Source organism: Peromyscus eremicus, chromosome 15 (genome assembly GCF_949786415.1).
Source record: "Peromyscus eremicus chromosome 15, PerEre_H2_v1, whole genome shotgun sequence".
Lineage (NCBI taxonomy): Eukaryota > Metazoa > Chordata > Mammalia > Rodentia > Cricetidae > Peromyscus > Peromyscus eremicus.
The window spans coordinates 26,732,916-26,752,150 of NC_081431.1; the positions used below are offsets into that span (position 1 = coordinate 26,732,916).

Here is a 19,235-nt window from a genome sequence, read left to right on the forward strand (position 1 = left end):
TAAGGAAAAAGGAAGCATAGACATCACTCAACATTGAATTACAAGCATGTCCTGTTGCCTCCCTGGGCTGGACTGCTGGCACCAGGCTAGTGGTATAAATGTTCTCTCTAGAAACTTCTCATGGATTCCTGCCTACTCTAAATCAGAGAGATGTTGGGAGTGAAGAACTTCGGGAAAGACCCACGAGTATACAGCAAATTATGCAAATGTGGCAGTGGTCGACTTGTCTTGTATATTTATTAGATTTAGGAAGTAAAGCGTCATGTCTCCTTATTTATGTGGGCAGTTTCTGAATGAGAAGTGAATTCTGCTTAACACATTTTGGATGCTTAATAATTTATTAAAATTAGTTTGTTAATTATAATAAATAGCTGCTTGCAAGGCGATGGCGTTGTTAACCTTTCAGCTGGTGTGTTTGAGAGATCCATCTTCTTCATTTTTCTGTAACAGTTCCTCATGGGGGCTTTGTTAAAAGTAGGGAACCTCAGTCAAGTAAAATGTCACCCTCCGTGTTCATGGTTGTTACTGTCAATTCTGCTGTCTCCATTTTGTTCTTTCTACACTGATAATAGATAACCACACGATAATTAACTACCACCTCTTCCCTCATCCCCGGCCCTCCAAATAAACCCAACTGAACAAGCTACTACTTTATCCAAAGGTTATTAAATAAGGAAGCTTCTAGAAACTTTCATCATTATTAAATGACAGTGATAAAACACTTCCATAGCAGATTATGTTGGTGGTTAAAAGCTGACACAGTCAAACAGATAAAAACTGTGGCATCAGAAAGCCAAATCTTATTCCACGGGCTGTCTATAAAAATGACCGTCTTGTTGCTTTGAGGAGTTCTTCAGATTTTGTAAAGAATGCCACTGGAGTATAAATCCCCCGTGCTGAACTGGGGTGGAAGAACTCCCGTTTACAGTTCCTCTTACTTTTGTGAGTGAGACAGGCGCCACATTCAGTTGGAAGGAGACAGGGAGAAGATGGATTGTATAACACAGAGAGTGTCAGCCAAAATCTAGACCTTGTAAGATTCCCTACCTGAGCTTTTCTTTAGTTTGCTGGGACTCGAGGTACCCTTGGGCAGCCTCCTTAGGACGCTTTTTGTAGAAATCCCCATGCTCCACAAGATGGCTTAAGTTCTTCATCATGGCTCTCTGTGATAGTCCACAGCAGAGAACCATCAGACCTTGAGGATTCTATTTTACTTTGTCCTCAAATATGTACCTTCCTGCCACTCTGTGAGCACTTGACCTAACAGGAGCAGCCCAGCTTCCAACACTGTCATGGTGGGGAGCTGAGGGGTCGCTGTAGACAGTTAAAGGTCCTAGAAGACTCTGGACCATCATGTCCTGTCCATCTATGACAAGCTCAGAAATCTTGAAGCTCAGCTGTATGTTCTCCCAGCCGTTTAGCTTTGCTCCAGCTCAGCAGTGGGTGGAAGGACTCCACTGTCTGCTTGTTGCAGAGCATAAAAGGCCCCGGATTAAAATGCCCCACTAAACAGCAGATATTGTGAGTATTTTGATTCACTGTAATGAAACACATTATTATGAGCCAAGCACTGTGGCTTCCCAGTTGAGAGCTGGTACATTTGACAAAACCTCCTAGCCTGCAGCTCCTGCTCCATGCCAGTCCCCTAGGGGTGGGGATACTGCAGCCCAGCAGATTGCTTTGTTTCCTCAAAAAGATAGCTGTGGGCCTGCTATGAGCCTAGCCCTCTATTCTATGTCATGGGAGACTCGGAATTCCTGCTAGCTCGCTGCCAGATTTTATTTCCCACTCTTCGTGATACAGTACCAAAGCCTGGGTTTGGTTTCGGAATAAGACTGTAACAGATTCAATGTCTTGATAACACTTTTCTGAATGGCGAATGCTATATAGATCCCCCATTTGTGGCTTTTTCTTCAGCATATTCCTACAGATTAGAAAGGGGGCATTGATTGTCACATTTATTTTACCAAGACAGAAATGAAGCCTGCAGAAGTTTAAGTTTGCTCTATTAAGGTGGTATAGTGGATTTTTAGGTTACCTCTATATTTATTTACTTTATTTCATATGTAAATATTTTATCTGAATGTTTGTGTGCACCACATGTATGTAGTGCCCAAGGAGGCCAGAAAAGTGTTATTAGATCCCCTGGAACTGGGGCTACATATGGTTGTGAGCTGCCGTGTGGGTGCTGAATACTAAACCTAGGTCCTCTGTGAGCAGCAAATATTCTTAACTGCAGAGCAATCTCTCCAGCCCCTAAGTTGCCTAGGTTTTGAAGCCATAATGAAGACACAGATTTGTTGGCCTTCATATGCATTATACACACGGTAACTCTGCAGTTCTCTGCCACACCTTCTTAGGTAGGGGGTTATCATCCCAGCTTACAAAGGGAAAGAGACAAGATACATTAAAGAATTTCCCCAAATACCATTACTGCGTAAGTCCTGCAGGTAGGGACCCAGCAACCTGTCACTCAGCCCATTTCCTGGTCCGTACAAATGATCTTCTCTACACTTAGGTCTCTATGCACAAGAACATGGGTACCATTTAATGTGTTATAAGATTGAAGAATAATTAAATCTTTCAGATGGATAAAATGTACCTTTTGACAATGTAAGAGTTTGCATAAATATTCACAGGGGCAGGGTTCAAAGCAGGCTTCCCACTGTGGAGTTCAGATGCCACCCTGTGGATGTCTCTGCCTGCATTCCTTTGGTCATCCAAACTCAAAGAATGCTTCAATAAATAGCCCATGAGTGTGGGCTCCTGTTATTGCTACTGTATTATCGACACATATGAAGAGCTTTTTGTTATAAAAACACAGGAATGCAATGTTGTCAATAACAAGTGTGTTTCTGCTCTTCATATTAAACTTAGAGTCCTTTGAGTCCCAAGCTTGAGGTTCTCAAAGCACCATCTTGCTCTGTAATTACAAATCTAATACAGGTTTACAGCATTGCTGTGAGTTAATCGGTGAAGAGATATTTTATTGAGTATTCAGCTAATGAAACTAGACTCTGGATGCTAAGTATTAATAATAGAATGAGAGGGTAGCAGTTTCCCAAAGAGTGAGTTCAGGCTCTCAATTCCCAGGCTCATAAATGATAGGAAGCATTTGGGTCACACTTTGGTCCTTTCATGCCTCCTGTGTGCCTTTGGGAAAATCCCTTCATCCCTCTGGAGCACAGTTTTCCCACCTGGAAAATGAAGAAGTAGAGAAGTTAGATTTCCACTTTGATTTCCATGGCTGGCTGATAGTCTACTCCTACAGGGGTGGTTGCTAGACCCTCTAAATCACATTGGATGCTCTGTTTATAGGATTCATGGGGGCAGATTCCCCTGTGTATAGACCAGGCACGGGGGGGGGGGGCGGCTTCTTTAGATAAAACTCAAAGCCAACTAATGAGAAATCTCTGGGAACAGTTATCAGAGTTTTTTTTATTTTGTGATTCCACTTAAACTCTTGGCTGTTTATGTATCCCAAAATTGAATATTTGGAAGCTCTACCATGTCAGGGATAATGAGCAAGGCAGGGAAAGCTCATGATGTGTTTGACCCCAAGTCCCTCGGCTCTTAACATAGGGGCAAAAGGCAGGGATGGATGTTAAATATCTCTCCTTTTACTGTCCTAAAATCATAGGGGAAAAAATGACGTTAAAATGATTCAGAATTTTATTTTCCCTTATGAAGTTGAAGCCAGGGCCAAACTGTAGAGCTAGAGCCACTGGGAAGACAAGGAATTTCCAGACAATCATTTATTCTAGCTATCAGATTTGATAAAATGTCACATAATCTTCTAGTTTTCTTCACTTGTACACGTCTCTAGAAAACGCTGGAATCCGTTTGCTAAGCCATGAATTTCAGCTCACCCCCCGGTTCACTGTGTTGTCACACAGGCATGCAATGAATTCCACCACCCACGTGATGAACCTCCTTCGAGAGCAAAGCCGGACCAGGCCCATCTCCCCGAAGGAGATCGAGCGAATGGTCAGCATCATCCACCGCAAGTTCAGCTCCATCCAGATGCAGCTGAAGCAGAGTACGTGTGAGGCGGTCATGATCCTGCGCTCCCGGTTTCTGGATGCCAGGTGGGTCTTGGTTGTGTGGAAAGGTTGTCAGGACCTTTAAAGAGAAACACTGATCTAACAGGGTCAGGCTTCATGAGTTGGCCCTCTCTGAAGCTCCAATTCTACGACACTGAATGCTGATCCAAATACTAGTCTGAGTGCAGTTCTAAGGTCTGAGAAACACAGGCTAGGAGGCAGGATAGACTGCTGGTTTCATATAGCGCTGGGGAAAAAAAAATCCATGATTGTAGGAGATAATGTTTATTGCTACTGCTCTTCCTCTTTGGGTGAGCTCCACTTGTGACAAGGAGAAGCTAGGCAGGATTTTTTTGTTGTTGCACAGCACCGTTTCCTTGTCTTACCGGGACATATCATAGCTATGTGCTTGTGGTCACTTTACTAGCAGGACCACAGTGACACTTCCTCCGAGAGGGCCTGTTCTAAGTGCTTGAAAGCCGAGATCTTTCCCACAGTGGATAGACAGTGTACTCCATTGAGTTCAAGAAATCGTTCTTAGTAGATTACCATGCACTATACTGTGGGCTGCTTAAGAAGTCTGAAGTTGATCACCCCATGCTTCCCTGAGCATAGAGAGGCAAGAAGGTGGCTTGATAGGGACTCGGCTGGTTTGATGTTTCCTGTCTGGCTTCGGGGATGCTCATGACCTTACTTATGAATTCAAAATTTTTGACCAAAACGGAGCTAAAATGGTCCTTTAAAGAAGTGTGAGAACTGAAAACAAAAGACTAAGAACCAATTAATTGTTCTATTCTGTGTACCAGTGGATTTATTTGAGCCCTTGGCTTCTCTTCTCAAACCTCAGAGGGTAGTGATAATCAGATTTTATCTTTATTTAGAAGAAGACTTTTGATTCTAGCAAATGCTTCCTATAGTGTAGGTATACTTTGTAACCCACAGTTCATCTTGAATTAGTCATCTTTCGTAACTGTAACATTCCCAGCGGAAGACTTTTATTATCGAATGTTAGTATGTCATGGTCAGCATATCATTTCATGATGTATATAGTTTTGTTCCTTTTGAATCAGACTGAAAGATTCATAGCTATTCCAGAATTGCTTTCCTTTCTGACATCATGCATTATTCAGCTCTCCGACCTGCATTTTCTCTCTCTTCACAGTGGTAGTCTTTTGTGGTCTGTGGACCTATTTAACAGTCCCCAGCATCTTCTCCCACCTCCCCCTTTTCACCCTGCTTTTGGATTGCATGAGGTATTAAGTGAGAATGCCAGCCTGCAAGATACACCTCTAGGTTAATAGAATGAATTCCATAGTCAAGAGAGGTGGGGGGGGGGGGAGAGTGAGGCAGAAAAGATGGTGTGGCAATTGAGATCATAAACTACCCTAGCAGAGGACCCGAGTTCAGTTCCTAGTAAGTCCCATCAGGGGCAGCTTGCAACAGCCTTTAACTTGAGCTGCAGGGGAACCAAAGCCCTCCTCTGACCTACACAGGCACATGGGCACTATAGTCATATGTACAGCGTCCCGCCCCCAACATATACATACAATCAAAATTAAAATTAAGTCTTCAAAAATAAAAGTAAGGTTTTCCTCTCTGGGTGTAGGGATATAATGGTAGGCCAAATCAAAACCCTGCAGCCAGACCCTCTGCCTCTCCTGCCCAGTGGCCTGCTGCCAGCCTGCTTTCTTTAAGGCAGCCATTCTGCACAATGCGAGTGACTGGTGGCTCCTGTCTTGGTCCTTCCTCTGGGCCGCAGCCGCCACCACGCAGCATGTGCTGCTTACATCCCCATGGTAACTCCCTTCGTTAAAATGCTGGAGTTGCTATTTACGTTGGCAGATCCTGGAGGGGAAAAAAAAGAAAGAAAGAGAGAAGAAGAGAAAAGAAATGTTGGGTCCAGACTTTTTTTGGTTTTTGTTTTTGTTTTACGTTCGGTTGGTTGGGTTTTTGTTTGTTTGTTTTGGTTTTGTTGGTAGTGGTGTTTTTGAAGAGAGAAACAGGAGAAATGAGCAAAACAGAACAATTGTCTAAATGGGCTTCTCTTTGCATCCATCCCACTGTGCCCAGCTGAAGGTCAGATTCTAAAAGGACACAGGACTAGATGTGCTTTGTACACACTCCTTCCACTGGCCTCTGCCTAGATTCTTCCTTTTGGAACCAGAAGGGCAGCCATTGCAAGGGAGGGTCTCTTTCTTACTTGAGTAAGAAATCTTCACATCCCCACATCTGAACCAAGATTCAGAACAGAAGTAGCCACCCTCTAGTCATTGATGGTCTCATCTCTTTGTATGGCTATCTTTGTCAGCAAAACATCACCCCAAATGCCGGCCCAGCATGAAGCAAATGGCTTTCCCAGCTCACAGATAAATGCTTACCCAAACTTCCTGGTTAGGGAACTTACCTAATCTCCTACCAGTAATTGTAGGAGAGAGCTAAGCCAACCCCAGTGAGAGAGAGATTCAGCACTCACATGGATTTTCATGTATTCCCCCCACCCCCATCTTACACCCCCTGAACTGTGCATCTGATGGGCAGGGCCTCATCAAATAAGATTTCATGGAAGACAAATGGAATACAAAGAGGACTTGATTCAGTAATGGGATTAGTCTTTGTGATTTAATAGGTGTGTAGAAATGACTGTTACTCTCCTTTATGGTGGAACATGCCTCGTATTAGCTTTCAATGGCTCTGTAGCAGATTACCACACATTTAGCAGCTGAAAACCATACACGTTTATTACCTTGCAGTTCCTGTTGGACTACAGTTTGGGCATAGCACGGCTAGATACTCAGCAAAAGCTTCCACCGAGGTGTCTACAGAGGCTGTGGCTACATCTGAAGTTCAAGTGCAATAAACGCTCTGTTCCCTGTGGGATTTAGAGGGCTTCGGTTTGTGGAGTCCACCCCTCTCTAGAAGCATTTCACAGTTAGACCGCTTACTCTCTTCCTGGCGGTCTGCAAGACAAACTCTCCTTGTTAAAGCTTTAACCGAGTCACAAGGCGAGAGCCCATTGTGGTCACCATCCAAGTCACTTGAAGGAGGTGTACACCACCAGGGTCAGGGGCCTTAGAGTCCTACTCATTTCATTTCTCAGCTGAGCTCTTGGCCTAGATATCTCCAACTCAGCTTATAGCCTTTTCCTCTACCTTATATTGATATAAGGATGTCAGTAAAGTTGAACTTAAAATTCCATTCATTCATTTGTCATCTCATACTTTGTATCTCATACTCTGTGCTGTCCATCTTGGTTAGTTTATTCAGTATTACGCATTGTGTTTCTCTTAAAGACAATAAAAGGGGGAATTTTTTAAACATATAGTGGTTTTGAAGCAAAGATTTTAAAAAAATTTTCCTAGTACTTGGTTGGAGTTTGCAATAGTAACACTTGTGGACTGTGCCCTGAATTACCAAAAACAGGTCCAAAGCAAAGGAGAAGACATCAATAAAGTGCAGGCAGACTGACCCTATATTCACAGTTATTTATGCATCTAATTAGACTCCTGGTATTGGCCAGATGGTGTTTTAGCTCCTAGAATAGCAAATATAATATATAAATATGGGTTCTACCTTTTCATAGCTCAAGATCTCATGGGCACACCCTTACAGATAAATATAGAACTGCATGTTATACCTAAGAACATCCACCTACCAACTCTGTCAAAACGGAAAATGTCCAGGAATCTGAAAACGTCTTGCATTTCAGAAGAGAAGGATGCTTGGGAGATAGTTGGGGTAGTAGGAGTAACACAGAGCATCCTCATTTAACTTTACCTCCCTGCAAGCTGTAGGGGCTTTGATTAATGAGGACATATATGATGTTGCTGGACAAAATGGGGTAACTGTGTACTGAGTTGGGGAAATGAGAAGGGAAGAGTAGGATGGACCCACTGAAAACCTTGGCTGCACCAGGGAGATTTTGAATCCTTGCTTTTAAGGAGCGGGGTTGTTTAGGGAAGGGTTGTGAGAAAGTATTGCACAAACTCTGTGCAATTTCAGAGTATTCAAATTCTGGCTACAGTATAAACGGCCCCTGTGATCATGGACAAGTGACTTAGCATCCCCAAAACTCAGTTTTTGTATTTATAACATGGGGATGATTCTTTACATGAGAACGTGTAAGGTAATATGAAAAACAAATATAGTATCTGGCATATAATACTTATTTCTGTAATTTCAGTATAGTGCTCATAGCAATTCCTTGGCCACCCATTGTGTATATTTATATTTAGCAAATTTAAATATTATTATCTTTAATTTATGAGTAAATATAGCTTCTATAATGATATGATATATTTATATATAACATTAGTATATATTATCCAATTTATAGCTCGGTGACATCAGTAGAGAGAATGTTGGTTTAGGAAGGTTGCTATAGTGATTATGCTGAGGATGTGATAAACTGGAAGAGTCTGAAGTGAACCACTGCTGACCTCTCTGATCTCAAACTGGGCCAGCATAGCCAGAAGGGAAAGTACTGTCCACACCTTATGGAATAGTCATAGGAATTTGTTCTTGTTTGAAGATAAACATGGTTATCTTACGGAGTAAAAACAAGCAGTGGGCTTTGTGGTCATCCAGTGTCTCTGCAGTGTCCTAAACTCTCCTCTCTTCCATGATGGTTGTTTGAACATGGTTTCTGGCAACATCAGTCTAAAGGTGCATGTCTAGTTTATGTCCATTTGACTCAGAATTAAAATGTAAAATCAGGATGTTAATAATTATTTTTAGCTCTACTAGCCTCATATCAGCTGCATGGTAGCCTCAGGTCACTATGGCGACTGTATTGGATAACACAAACACAGAACATTCCCTCATCACAAAAACACCACTTGACACCATTAGTCAGCAGTGCTGTGATACACACAGGCTCATCTGAACCATTCAAAAATAGCAGTGACATCAGAAGTGGAACAAAGGGATAGATGTGAACGATCAGCACTGTCAGGACCTGCTGTGGGGCCATGATCAGATGAAAGTAAGCATGAACCAAGAGGGAATCTGTGCTTCTCATTATCATGGTTCTTTTAGAAAGGGGAAAAAAAGTCTCCCATGGGCCACAACCAGACAGGCATCTGTCTTTAAAATGCTGTAATAGTCAATGAGCATCCACATTTTCTTACACTAAAAGCCAAGATCCTGGTGGAGAGAGATGGTCCAACCATTAAAAATACTTACTGCTCTTCCTTAGGATCCAGGTTGCATCCCAGCACCAACTTCTAGACTTAGAATTGTCTGTAACCATCTGTAATAGGAGATCTGGTACCCTCTTCTGGTAGGACATATACATAGTGCACAGATATGTGCAGGCAAATTGCCTGTTCTCTCTCTCTCTCTCTCTCTCTCTCTCTCTCTCTCTCTCTCTCTCTCTCTCTCTCTCTCTCACACACACACACACACACACACACACACACACACACACGCACACACACACACACACTCCTCAGTGATCACTGCTTCTGATTGGCTGGAGATGGCAACTGTTAACCCACAAGCCAGTGCCACTAAAGCCAGGAAAGCAGTTGTCTCAACTCTCAACTTTACCTTCAGACAGGAGTTATTTTCACTACATTTCCTGCAGCTCTGAAAAATCCTGATCAGGGGATTTCAGAGACAGATTAACACAGCTATGGAGAGAAGTGATAAGCGAGTCCGTCCGAGTAGACGGGACCACCTAGGGATGGTCGCACGTCACGATGACACCCAGAGAGCCAGCAACAGCTGTCTGCGACATCCCCACACCACCAGCTCATTCCAGAGAGGCTTCCTTTGAGCTCAGTTGGAAGACTCCCAAAAAATACACTGTAATGCTAATTGCAAGTAATGGGCTGAAGGATTGGGGGTTCTCCCAGCCACAGAAGCATTCCAGGTCCAGTTTGTTGGGCCGAAAACAACTCTCTATAAGAAAAACACCCTGACGGTCTTTGAAGGCAAACCCAAAGAGGGCACATTAACCACGGGGCCATCTTCCTCGAATTCCCATTAGGCAAGGCCTTTCCACACATGCCTCCTTTTTCTTTGGGCTTTTGAATCCAATCTGTCCAGTTTCTGAAGCTGGATGACCCGGAAACTCAGCATGATTTGGGAGAGTGACTTGGGCTCGGCATAATCTGGACAGATGTGGTTGATACCTGTGGGCAGATGGTGTTCATCCGGTAAAATCAGGTACTTTATTGTGTTAATTAATCCAAGAGGGACCTTGAAAATCCAATATTAGCTGAATTTCCAGTCTAGCAAGGCCACCAATGCTTTCTGTTGGCTAAATTTGGATGGTCTGTGTCCTGGCATAACCGGAGATGTTCTGGAAATCTCTTCCTTAAGGAACAGCTTTGATAAAAGCAAGGCAGGTAAATGTGCTAATAGAGGAGATTTAAAAATGAAGGCTTTACCCACTTCAAAGAGGGAAAACCAGGTCTACAAAGAGCCCGGTGTCCTCTAAGAGACTATCCGACTACCCACAGGCCTTAGCAGTAAGAAAGTAATAAAGTGATTCTCCCTTGAAATTTGTTCAATTAGCACTCTTTTTTTTTAAAGACAGAAAGTGCTTTTATGAAAAGAAAAATAGCCGTCTTCCTTTTGGCAACCTGTGTTTGAGGAAGAATTCTGTGAGCTTTTGTTTTGCCATTTAGCAGCTGTTCCTGCTGAAGAAATGGCGTCTCTCTCTCTGTTTGAGGGAGGTCAGACAGTCAGGGGGTTAATCTCAGTCAGTTTCTTGCCCTCTTCTCCAGATGGCTTTTTAAACTGTTGGATGCATTTGCATGGGGATAGAATAGAGAGAAAATGAGAACTTATTTTTAACTCGGGGCTACAGAGCCTCTGTGTTGATGCCAGGAGGCAGGGTGTATAGATGGAAGAGACCAAGTTTGATGCCAGACTATCTCCACAGCATACCTGCTGAGTGACTTAGAACACAGTACTTCTTCTTTCAATAGGAGGAACCCATCTCCCTCACAAGTGGGGTGAGTGGCTTCAGTTCATTCCCACGAAGGAAAGTCTTGGAGTGGAGTGCAACCCCTGAGTCTGGAGTTTGTCTGGTGCCAAATGTCCCGCGGAGTACTTCCTCTGTATGGTCCTTGTGTGCTACCCAGGAGCTCTTCACATTAAGTTGAAGAAAATGATGCTTAGGGAGACCCCTCACAATCTGTCTAACTGGTCTAGGATTCAAACCCAAGGTGGCCTGAATGTACAGATATGCTTGGTTCTCTTCTCAAGTGCATGCGAAATGCAGAAGAATCATGCTTAGTGGTTTGGGCATCCAGCCCCGTTTGCAGATTTCCTTGAATTCACCCTTTGCTCAAAATGTATCTTGTAGAAGCAGATCCTGCTCTGTTTCTCCAACGTGACCTTCTTTCTTATCCCTCTCCCTTTCTCCTTATGAAGGCGGAAGAGACGGAATTTCAACAAGCAAGCCACAGAAATTCTGAATGAATATTTCTATTCCCATCTCAGCAACCCTTACCCCAGTGAGGAAGCCAAAGAGGAGTTAGCCAAGAAGTGTGGCATCACAGTCTCCCAGGTGAGGAGCCCCTCCAAGAGCCAGCTTGTAGCCTGGCCTGGTGGAGCCTCATGGCGGGGTCTTGGAGGGTTTTATTGGACATTCGGGTTTTGTACGATCCACCAGTGAATGCCTTGAGAGGACAAGGTAAGCTCTTAATGCTTGTGAGATGGTTTCCAGGTAAGTCAACAAGTCCAAAAGAAAGCAACCAAAAGAAGAGAAAAATTAGAAAACAGTGCAAAAAGAGGGATAGACTCCCTCTGGATTGGGTGTCTTAGGGTTTCTATTGCTATGATCTTAGAGACACCATGACCTCAGCAGCTCTTATAAAAGAAAGCATTTAATTAGGGTGGCTTATAGTTTCAGAGGTTTAGTCTATTGTCATCATAGTGGGAAGCATGGTGGCATGCAGGAAGACATAATGCTGGAGAGGCAGCTGAGAGTTCTACATCTTGATTGCAGACAACAGGAAGTGAACTGTCGACCACACTGAGCATAGACTGAGTAAAGGAGAACTCAAAGCCCATCCCCACAGTGACACACTTCCTCCTATAAGGCCACACCTACTCCAACAAAGCTACACCTTGTAATAGTGCCACTCCCTTTGGGGGCCATTTTCTTTCAAACCACCACAATGGATAAGGTTTATTACACAATACCTGCCCCTTCCATACTGTTTCTTCCAACTCAGGCAATTCCTTAGCATTTTCCTCCGAACCCAGGAACTTTATATTTTTGGTTGTGAGCCTAGTCTTTAACGGCTGAGCCATCTCTCCAGCCCAGAACCCAGGAACTTTAATGAGAGTCAGTGAATCAAACTACTTGAATGAAAGGATTATAAATGCTTTCTCTTCATGTTCTGACTCTACAACTAACAACTGATTGGGAGAAGGAATTTAGCATGCCACTCTAATTACATTGGAATGGTTTCACAAAATGTCACTGAGTGCCCCCTTCTTCCAGCATGCATTAACTGTAACAGGTGCCTACTGACTTGGAAAGATACTTGATGCAAAAATTATATAGATGTGGAATCTCTAAAATTAATGTAAAAAAAAAAGCAAGCAGTATTATTATTGAACCTTTGCCTCAGAATAAAAAAGTATATGAAAAATAATATAGTCCCCTAGATTTGAGAAGTGGACTTCCTTACAGTAGTGACTGTCCTTGGAAACATTTGCTTAGGTAACACAGAATACATATAGACCTTTTAACCCGGGCCTTCGTGAGGCTTCTCTGACCTAGCTGAAGGTCATTCCCAGTCTTAACAGTTAAGGAAAGTAGGGCCCATGTATTCAAACTCAGTAGCCTAGCCTAGTGTTTATCTAGGGATGTTACCATTTTTGTCTAGATTTAGACCTCTTGTCTATAGAAGTGGGGTAGGGTGAAGAAATGATGCTTTTTGCTACTGGTGGAGTATCTGAGGAATGGTCTGAAGGCACAAACCACACCACTAAGTCACAGGTCCACAGGTTTTAGTCCTCTACTTCCAAGGGAGAGTTAAACCACCCCATGGACTGAATCTGAAGTCAGTGATTCCAGAATTCAAATTTATCTTAGAAAGGAGGAAGAACCCTTCTGGAGCCAATCAAGATCACAGCGAATGGTCCTGGCTTGCTCTAGCGACCTCTACCTTCTTCATCATGGAAACTCAAGTGGTGAACACTTTGTTCACCACAAGAAGTATTATATATAATAAATATATTCTATGTCACCTTTCTCTTTCCCCCACCTATCTTAAGGCCATGCCTGCCTCTTTGTGTCTGTCTCTGTCTCTCTGTTTCACATACACACCACCACCACCAACACTACCACCACCACCACCACCACCGCAACAATAAGCTTATCTGCTCCACACTGATAAGCAAATCCTGGTGGGAAACAACAAGATACCATTTGTAGGATAACAGGCTGGGAGCTTGTTTTTGGAAGGGTCAATGTGAGGTTCTAGGGGATTCACTCTTACTTTCGAAGAGTTTTCATTATACCACTTACCAATCATGGCTGGTTGGAACCTACATGTTAAAGTTGTCCCGTTTCTCAGATCTCATGAAGTATTAAGTTTCTTTGTCAGATGGAAGCTCAACAACCATCCTGTTTAGCATTAGACTCATGGAACCCATCTAACCATCCTTGGTTTCTTGCTACCATTATCTCCAGGCTTCCTCTCTTGCCCTGAGCCAGCCTCACTCCATCTTTTGAAGTCTACTCACTTCTTCTTCTCTTAGCTTTCATCAGTACATGCTCCAGTCAGTGGACCTTAATCATCCCTTTTTAGCCACAACTTCTTTTGACATGTACTAAAAAGCTGTTGGTTTCTCTCATGACCCCCAACAAAAATAGGCTTATATACCTAAATTCATCTGAAATACCTCTAATGACTATCTCCTCTCCAGAGTCCCCAAAGGGCCCTCCTTCTGTGTGAGTGCTATTCAGAGTGTGGTGTACTTGTTTCGTTTTGTTTTTCCTTTTACTCTTTGGGGCCCAACACTGAGCTCCCAAATAAATACATGGAGACTTATTCTTATTTATGAATGCCTGGCCTTAGCTTGGCTTATTTCTAGCTAACTTTTCTTAAATGATCTCATCTACTTTTTGCCTATAGGCTTTTACCTTTCTCTATTCTGTATACCTTTATTTACTTCTTACTCTGTGGCTTGCTATGTGGCTGAATGGCTGGCCTCTGGTGTCCTCCTCTCCACTTTTTCTCACTCCTTCCTCTTCTTGTTCTTCTTCTATTCATTCTCTCTGCCTGGCAGCCCCACCTATCCCTCTCTTGTCTAGCTATTTGTTGCTCAGCTCTTTATTAGACCAATCAGGTGTTTTATTTAGACAGGCAAAGTAACACAGTTTCACAGAGTTAAACAAATGCAACATCAAAGAGTGCAACACATCTTTGCATCATCAAGCAAATATTCCATAGCATAAACGAATGGAGCACATCTACAACTAATATTCCACAACAGTGTGGTCCTCAGGCAGTAGTAACAGCAGTACCAGCAGCAGCAGCAGCAGCAGAACACCTGTGAGCTGTGTGAAGTTCAAACTCTTGAGTCTTATAGGAGCCCTGTATCCAAATCATTGAGAATGGGTCCTGGAATCTGTTTTGCAAGCCATCTGTGAATACTTAACTCTGAAAAGCACCATTCCACACACTCACAGCTACAAAAGCAACTCCATTTGAATATCCAGATGGGGCTTTTGTCCCGGAACACTAGACTCATGTAGCTCACTTTCCCCTGGATTTTGCCATGGCTCTGCCCATAGGCTCTTGAAACGTAACATGCTTGAGATGTAAATCAAACACTCCCCACAAAACCTCTTATTCTTTCTGTGTTGCCTGACTCATGCTACCTCATCCATATGCCTCCCTAGTGCTTGACACATATGAGGCCTTTAGTCTATGACAGTTGAGTATTAATTAATGAAACACCGGCTCTACTTATCATCCGAGGTAGACGATACCACTAGTGCACTGTAGGAAATGGCTGAGCCTACCTACCATCTTCCCAATCAGTTCTCTTCTCAGGTAAACAGGAAATCTTTCCCGCAACACATCCCTCACACACCTCTTTCATTGTTTGTCCACATACAGCTACTACTGGACCTCAGTCTTTTCCTTTCTTCTTGGAAGATTCTCCTAAACTACCTTCATCTTTTCCTCTTTTTTCCAGCTACTTTTGAAAAAAGCCCCTACCTTTTCCTTTGCTCCCTGTTGCCCGTAGAAGTCAATAAGCAATGATAATTATGATTGATTCATATGAACAGTGAAACTTAGATCAAGAGAAATTTGAATTTCAAAGTGCAGTTGGCCATGGCATGGTCCTGAATTGTGCTCAGAAGCGCCTTTCCTCCTCCAGTTTAGCTCTGCTTTTCTGCATTTACAACAAATAAAGGAACTTATTATTGAATTTTTTCCTCTCTTGTTTACGAATATTGCACTGGTACAGTTTGATTTTCATAATAAAGACTTGGCATTTCTGCTGTAGGATAAGCCACATAAGCCTCTGACTGTTAGCTAGCCTGAGAAGATGTGTTAGCTTTGTAAATGCATTGAAAAATAAGTGTAGTTTCACCTTAAAGTGTCTTTATTTGCCATTGTTGATGGAAGGTTGAGTATGAATTATATATGAGGTATGTTTGTTACATGTGTGGTCAATTTGCTCTTCTCTCATCAGTTTTCACAGTTTGTTCTGTAACTAAATAAAAGCCACAATACTGTATTCCAAAATCCCATTGAAAAGTGGGGTGTTATTAGAGGTTCCTCCCTGAGGCAGGACTTGCGGGGTAAACGTCAATGTATGCCCCAGCTCTTTCTGGTAGAAGTCTTTGTCTAAATGGGGAAGAAGTGCCAATTGGAGCCAAGACAGCTGCTGTGAGCCACAGGAAGGAAATAAATGAACAAAAGAAAGTAAATTAGGTTTATTGTGTTCATTGGCTTTAACATTTAAAAGCAGGAATTCAAAGCAATAATTAGTTGTATGCATCAGTTTTTTCTATACATAAGACCAAGCTTTGTATAAGATGATGAGTGAAACTATATTGATAAAGTCTATAGCACAATACAGCTAAGAATCAAAGTTTATATTAAGGTCATTTAACTTCTGAAAATTTCAAACGAGCGTATGCATGGAAGCGTCCGTATGTTGGTGTATATTTATATGGATATATTTAAAGGTCTGTGTATTTTAATTGGGCAATGTCAGCTTTAGCATTGCTTTGGAAAAGAACAAACATTTCTCCTAATATGTCTATTTAAATGTCATAAATTAGGGAATAAGCAAATTGAACATACTTGTTTTTAAATTGAGAGTCTTAGCTTCAGGGAGCAAGTCTTCCATAGGAGAGTGGCCATCACAGGTGTCTTGTGGGATTTTAGAGAACCCATCTTAGGTCATTGCTCTAGGAGCTTACTTTACTTCAGGGCTTTTAATTAATATCACAAAAGTCCTAAGTGAGATCAGAGTATTCCAGCCACCCTCACACCTCCCCACCCCTATCCCTTCCCAGACCCTCTGTTTCTCTGCAGTGTCTTCTGAAGGGTGAAATGCTAATTCTCGAATCTTCTCTCCTGCTGCTCTAGGTATCAAACTGGTTTGGAAATAAGCGAATCCGGTACAAGAAGAACATAGGTAAATTTCAAGAGGAAGCCAATATTTATGCTGCCAAAACGGCTGTCACTGCCACCAATGTGTCAGCCCATGGAAGCCAAGCTAACTCGCCCTCCACTCCCAACTCAGCGGGTTAGTTTCTTCTTTGATTTGGGGGGGATTGTTCTCCATTTGTATATTTGTTTTTCCTACTTGAGACTTTCTTTTAATTCTTACCGTTTTTGATTCATTAATTTATACATCCAGTTATCATTTGTTGTCAGTGACACTTTGGGGTTTTTCTTGTCAAACCCAAAGGACGATGTGTTTGTAAGATGGGACTGTCTGCAAGTTTGTGTTGTCATGAATCTGTTGAACTTAAAATGGAGGTACATTGTTTGGTTTTAATGAGTCCTCTAAACTCACAGGTTAAACTTAATATTTAGAGGCTGTTCCTTTGGGTTCTCATATGATGTTTTGGTCCACATTTATCTCACTGTCCCCATGCTATAGTGTCTGAGTCATCTGCTGGTGTACATTCTGTGCAGGAGTGTTCACTCATCTAGCAAAGATCTCATTAGCAAATTCTGGTGTGTAGAGCAAGGCTACAGTATTTCCTAGATGCTTTTTAGAGATATTATTCTCTATTGGTTTTTACTGGTTTCCTTTATGTAAGTGATCAGGAAAACTGCAGTCTGTTAATTCAGACCTTTCAGACTCGAGTGTTCATATTATAATCTCAATCATTTATTTACTCTGGATCTAAGTTCCACAACCACACATTGTGCCACTAAGTTCAGACTTTAGACTGACATAGAAGTACATTTGGGGAAATGCCCTGTGCTGCCACTTCTGAATTTCCATGATGGCAATAAAAAGTCAGTGATATATGACATATAACCTTCATGTTTGTATGCTGTAGAAAACATGTTGCTGCTTCTACTGGAGGGGATAAAGGGAAAACAAACATTTCCTTATTAAATATGTTTAGTGTCAGAAGTCGTCCTTCTCCATAACAGACAAAATATGTTTATTTGGAATGTGGAATGCACTTCTAAGTCTGATGATAGCAATAATATACTAGCAAATCTCAATATATCAAATCATAATATGGTTGCAAATCTGGGATTTCTGGGATTTCTTTGAGTCTATCGTGACTTCAACCTCATAGTCTAGTTGTTCACTGAACAGGTTCTCCTTGCCATATACCACCTTTGTAACTGGATACCTGTAGGACCCCACTCACTTCTCTTCTGTGAGCTGCTTCTTGCAGTGATGTGTTATCATCAGGTTCTCCAAGTCCCTGGGCTATATATTACCAAGACCTTCTTTTATTTCATTGGAATCGCATGAAGAGAGTCCTTGGCTTTGTAAACATTGCCATCATAGAACACTGTTTAATTTGATGCAGTTTTATGTTTCTCAGACATGCAGGGCAGGCTACCCTGAAGAACACATTTGCTTTTGAAAGTTCTGTTGGTTTTGTTGTTGTTGTTGTTGGCCGTTGCTCTTCTTCCTCATCATGGTGTGATTGATAAAAGAGCCAGGCTAACAGGTTCAATAACCATCGTTTCCTCCTTCCCTATCTGGTCGATTATTAAAGATTTCATACCAAGCATCACAAGGTGAATGGCAGTGCTAGGCAGGAATTCTCACTTATCTCTTTGGAAGAAGTATAATTCTGTCAATATTAGCAAAAATGCACTCAACGCTCCTGCAGAGGTTATCATAATGCAAAACAGATATCAAAATGACTTTTTCCCTGTCCCTGCTATATCTGCATCACAGATGGCTTAGCATGATTTATGACTAGTCCTTAGAAAGGCCCTGTGGGCTCCCTTCATTACTAAATCCATAACTATTTTTCTTTCCTAAAGCCCTTAAAAAGAGAAAAGTAAGCATTTTAACCCCCCACTCTGTGTTTAAGAATTATGTTGGCTCTTATAGAATGTCAGTCTGATTACAGTTTTCTAAGGAATTTTCTGGTGGCTTAAACTTCATATGACTATTCTGAGCACAAAGTACATTATTATGGAAAACTTGAGCTAAGCCTTCCAGTTGTGCCTAAGTTGTTGGAAATAATTCGCAGAGGAACCCTTTGTAATGTTCTCTTTCTAATACAGCGACCAAAGAAAACACTATTGTAGATGTGCAGTAGCATGGAATTTTAAAAGATAAATGTCTTAACAGGAAAAGTTCTAAATGGGCTTTTCTGTATTTTCTTCAGCTTTTATCCACCTAAATCATGGCACAGATTGGAAGATAAGTGCTCAAACTTTTATATAGAGTGTTTATTACATTGTGTGCCAGCTCTTCAGTAATTTCGAAGGAGAAATGGTAATGGATAGAGATTGTAAATAAGAGGTTAATATATGAAAAGGTATTTGGGTAGATTTTGAAATCCTGGATTCTGGTACCCAGGATGGTTTTATACTCTCAACATGGAAATGGAAATTCTCCCAGAATGTTTGCTTAGTTTACATATCATTTCCACTGCAAGAAAGACAGTACTGCAGACATACCCTCTTCCCTCCCCCGACTTCAGGGTGGTTGGCAGGACCACACCTCCTGTTTCCTCAGTAGACTTCGTCGCGTTTCTGTAGC

At 42.0% G+C, this 19,235-nt stretch overlaps 1 protein-coding gene across 1 annotated transcript in view; it reads left to right on the forward strand.

The window, feature by feature from the left end:
• Pbx1 (PBX homeobox 1) overlaps positions 1–19,235 on the forward strand; it is a 285,536-nt gene that overhangs the window by 229,565 nt on the left and 36,736 nt on the right. Inside the window, 4 exon segments of the mRNA XM_059280300.1 lie at positions 3,897–3,911; positions 3,913–4,088; positions 11,427–11,562; positions 16,625–16,784. Of these exon segments, the coding sequence (XP_059136283.1) occupies positions 3,897–3,911; positions 3,913–4,088; positions 11,427–11,562; positions 16,625–16,784 (487 nt within the window).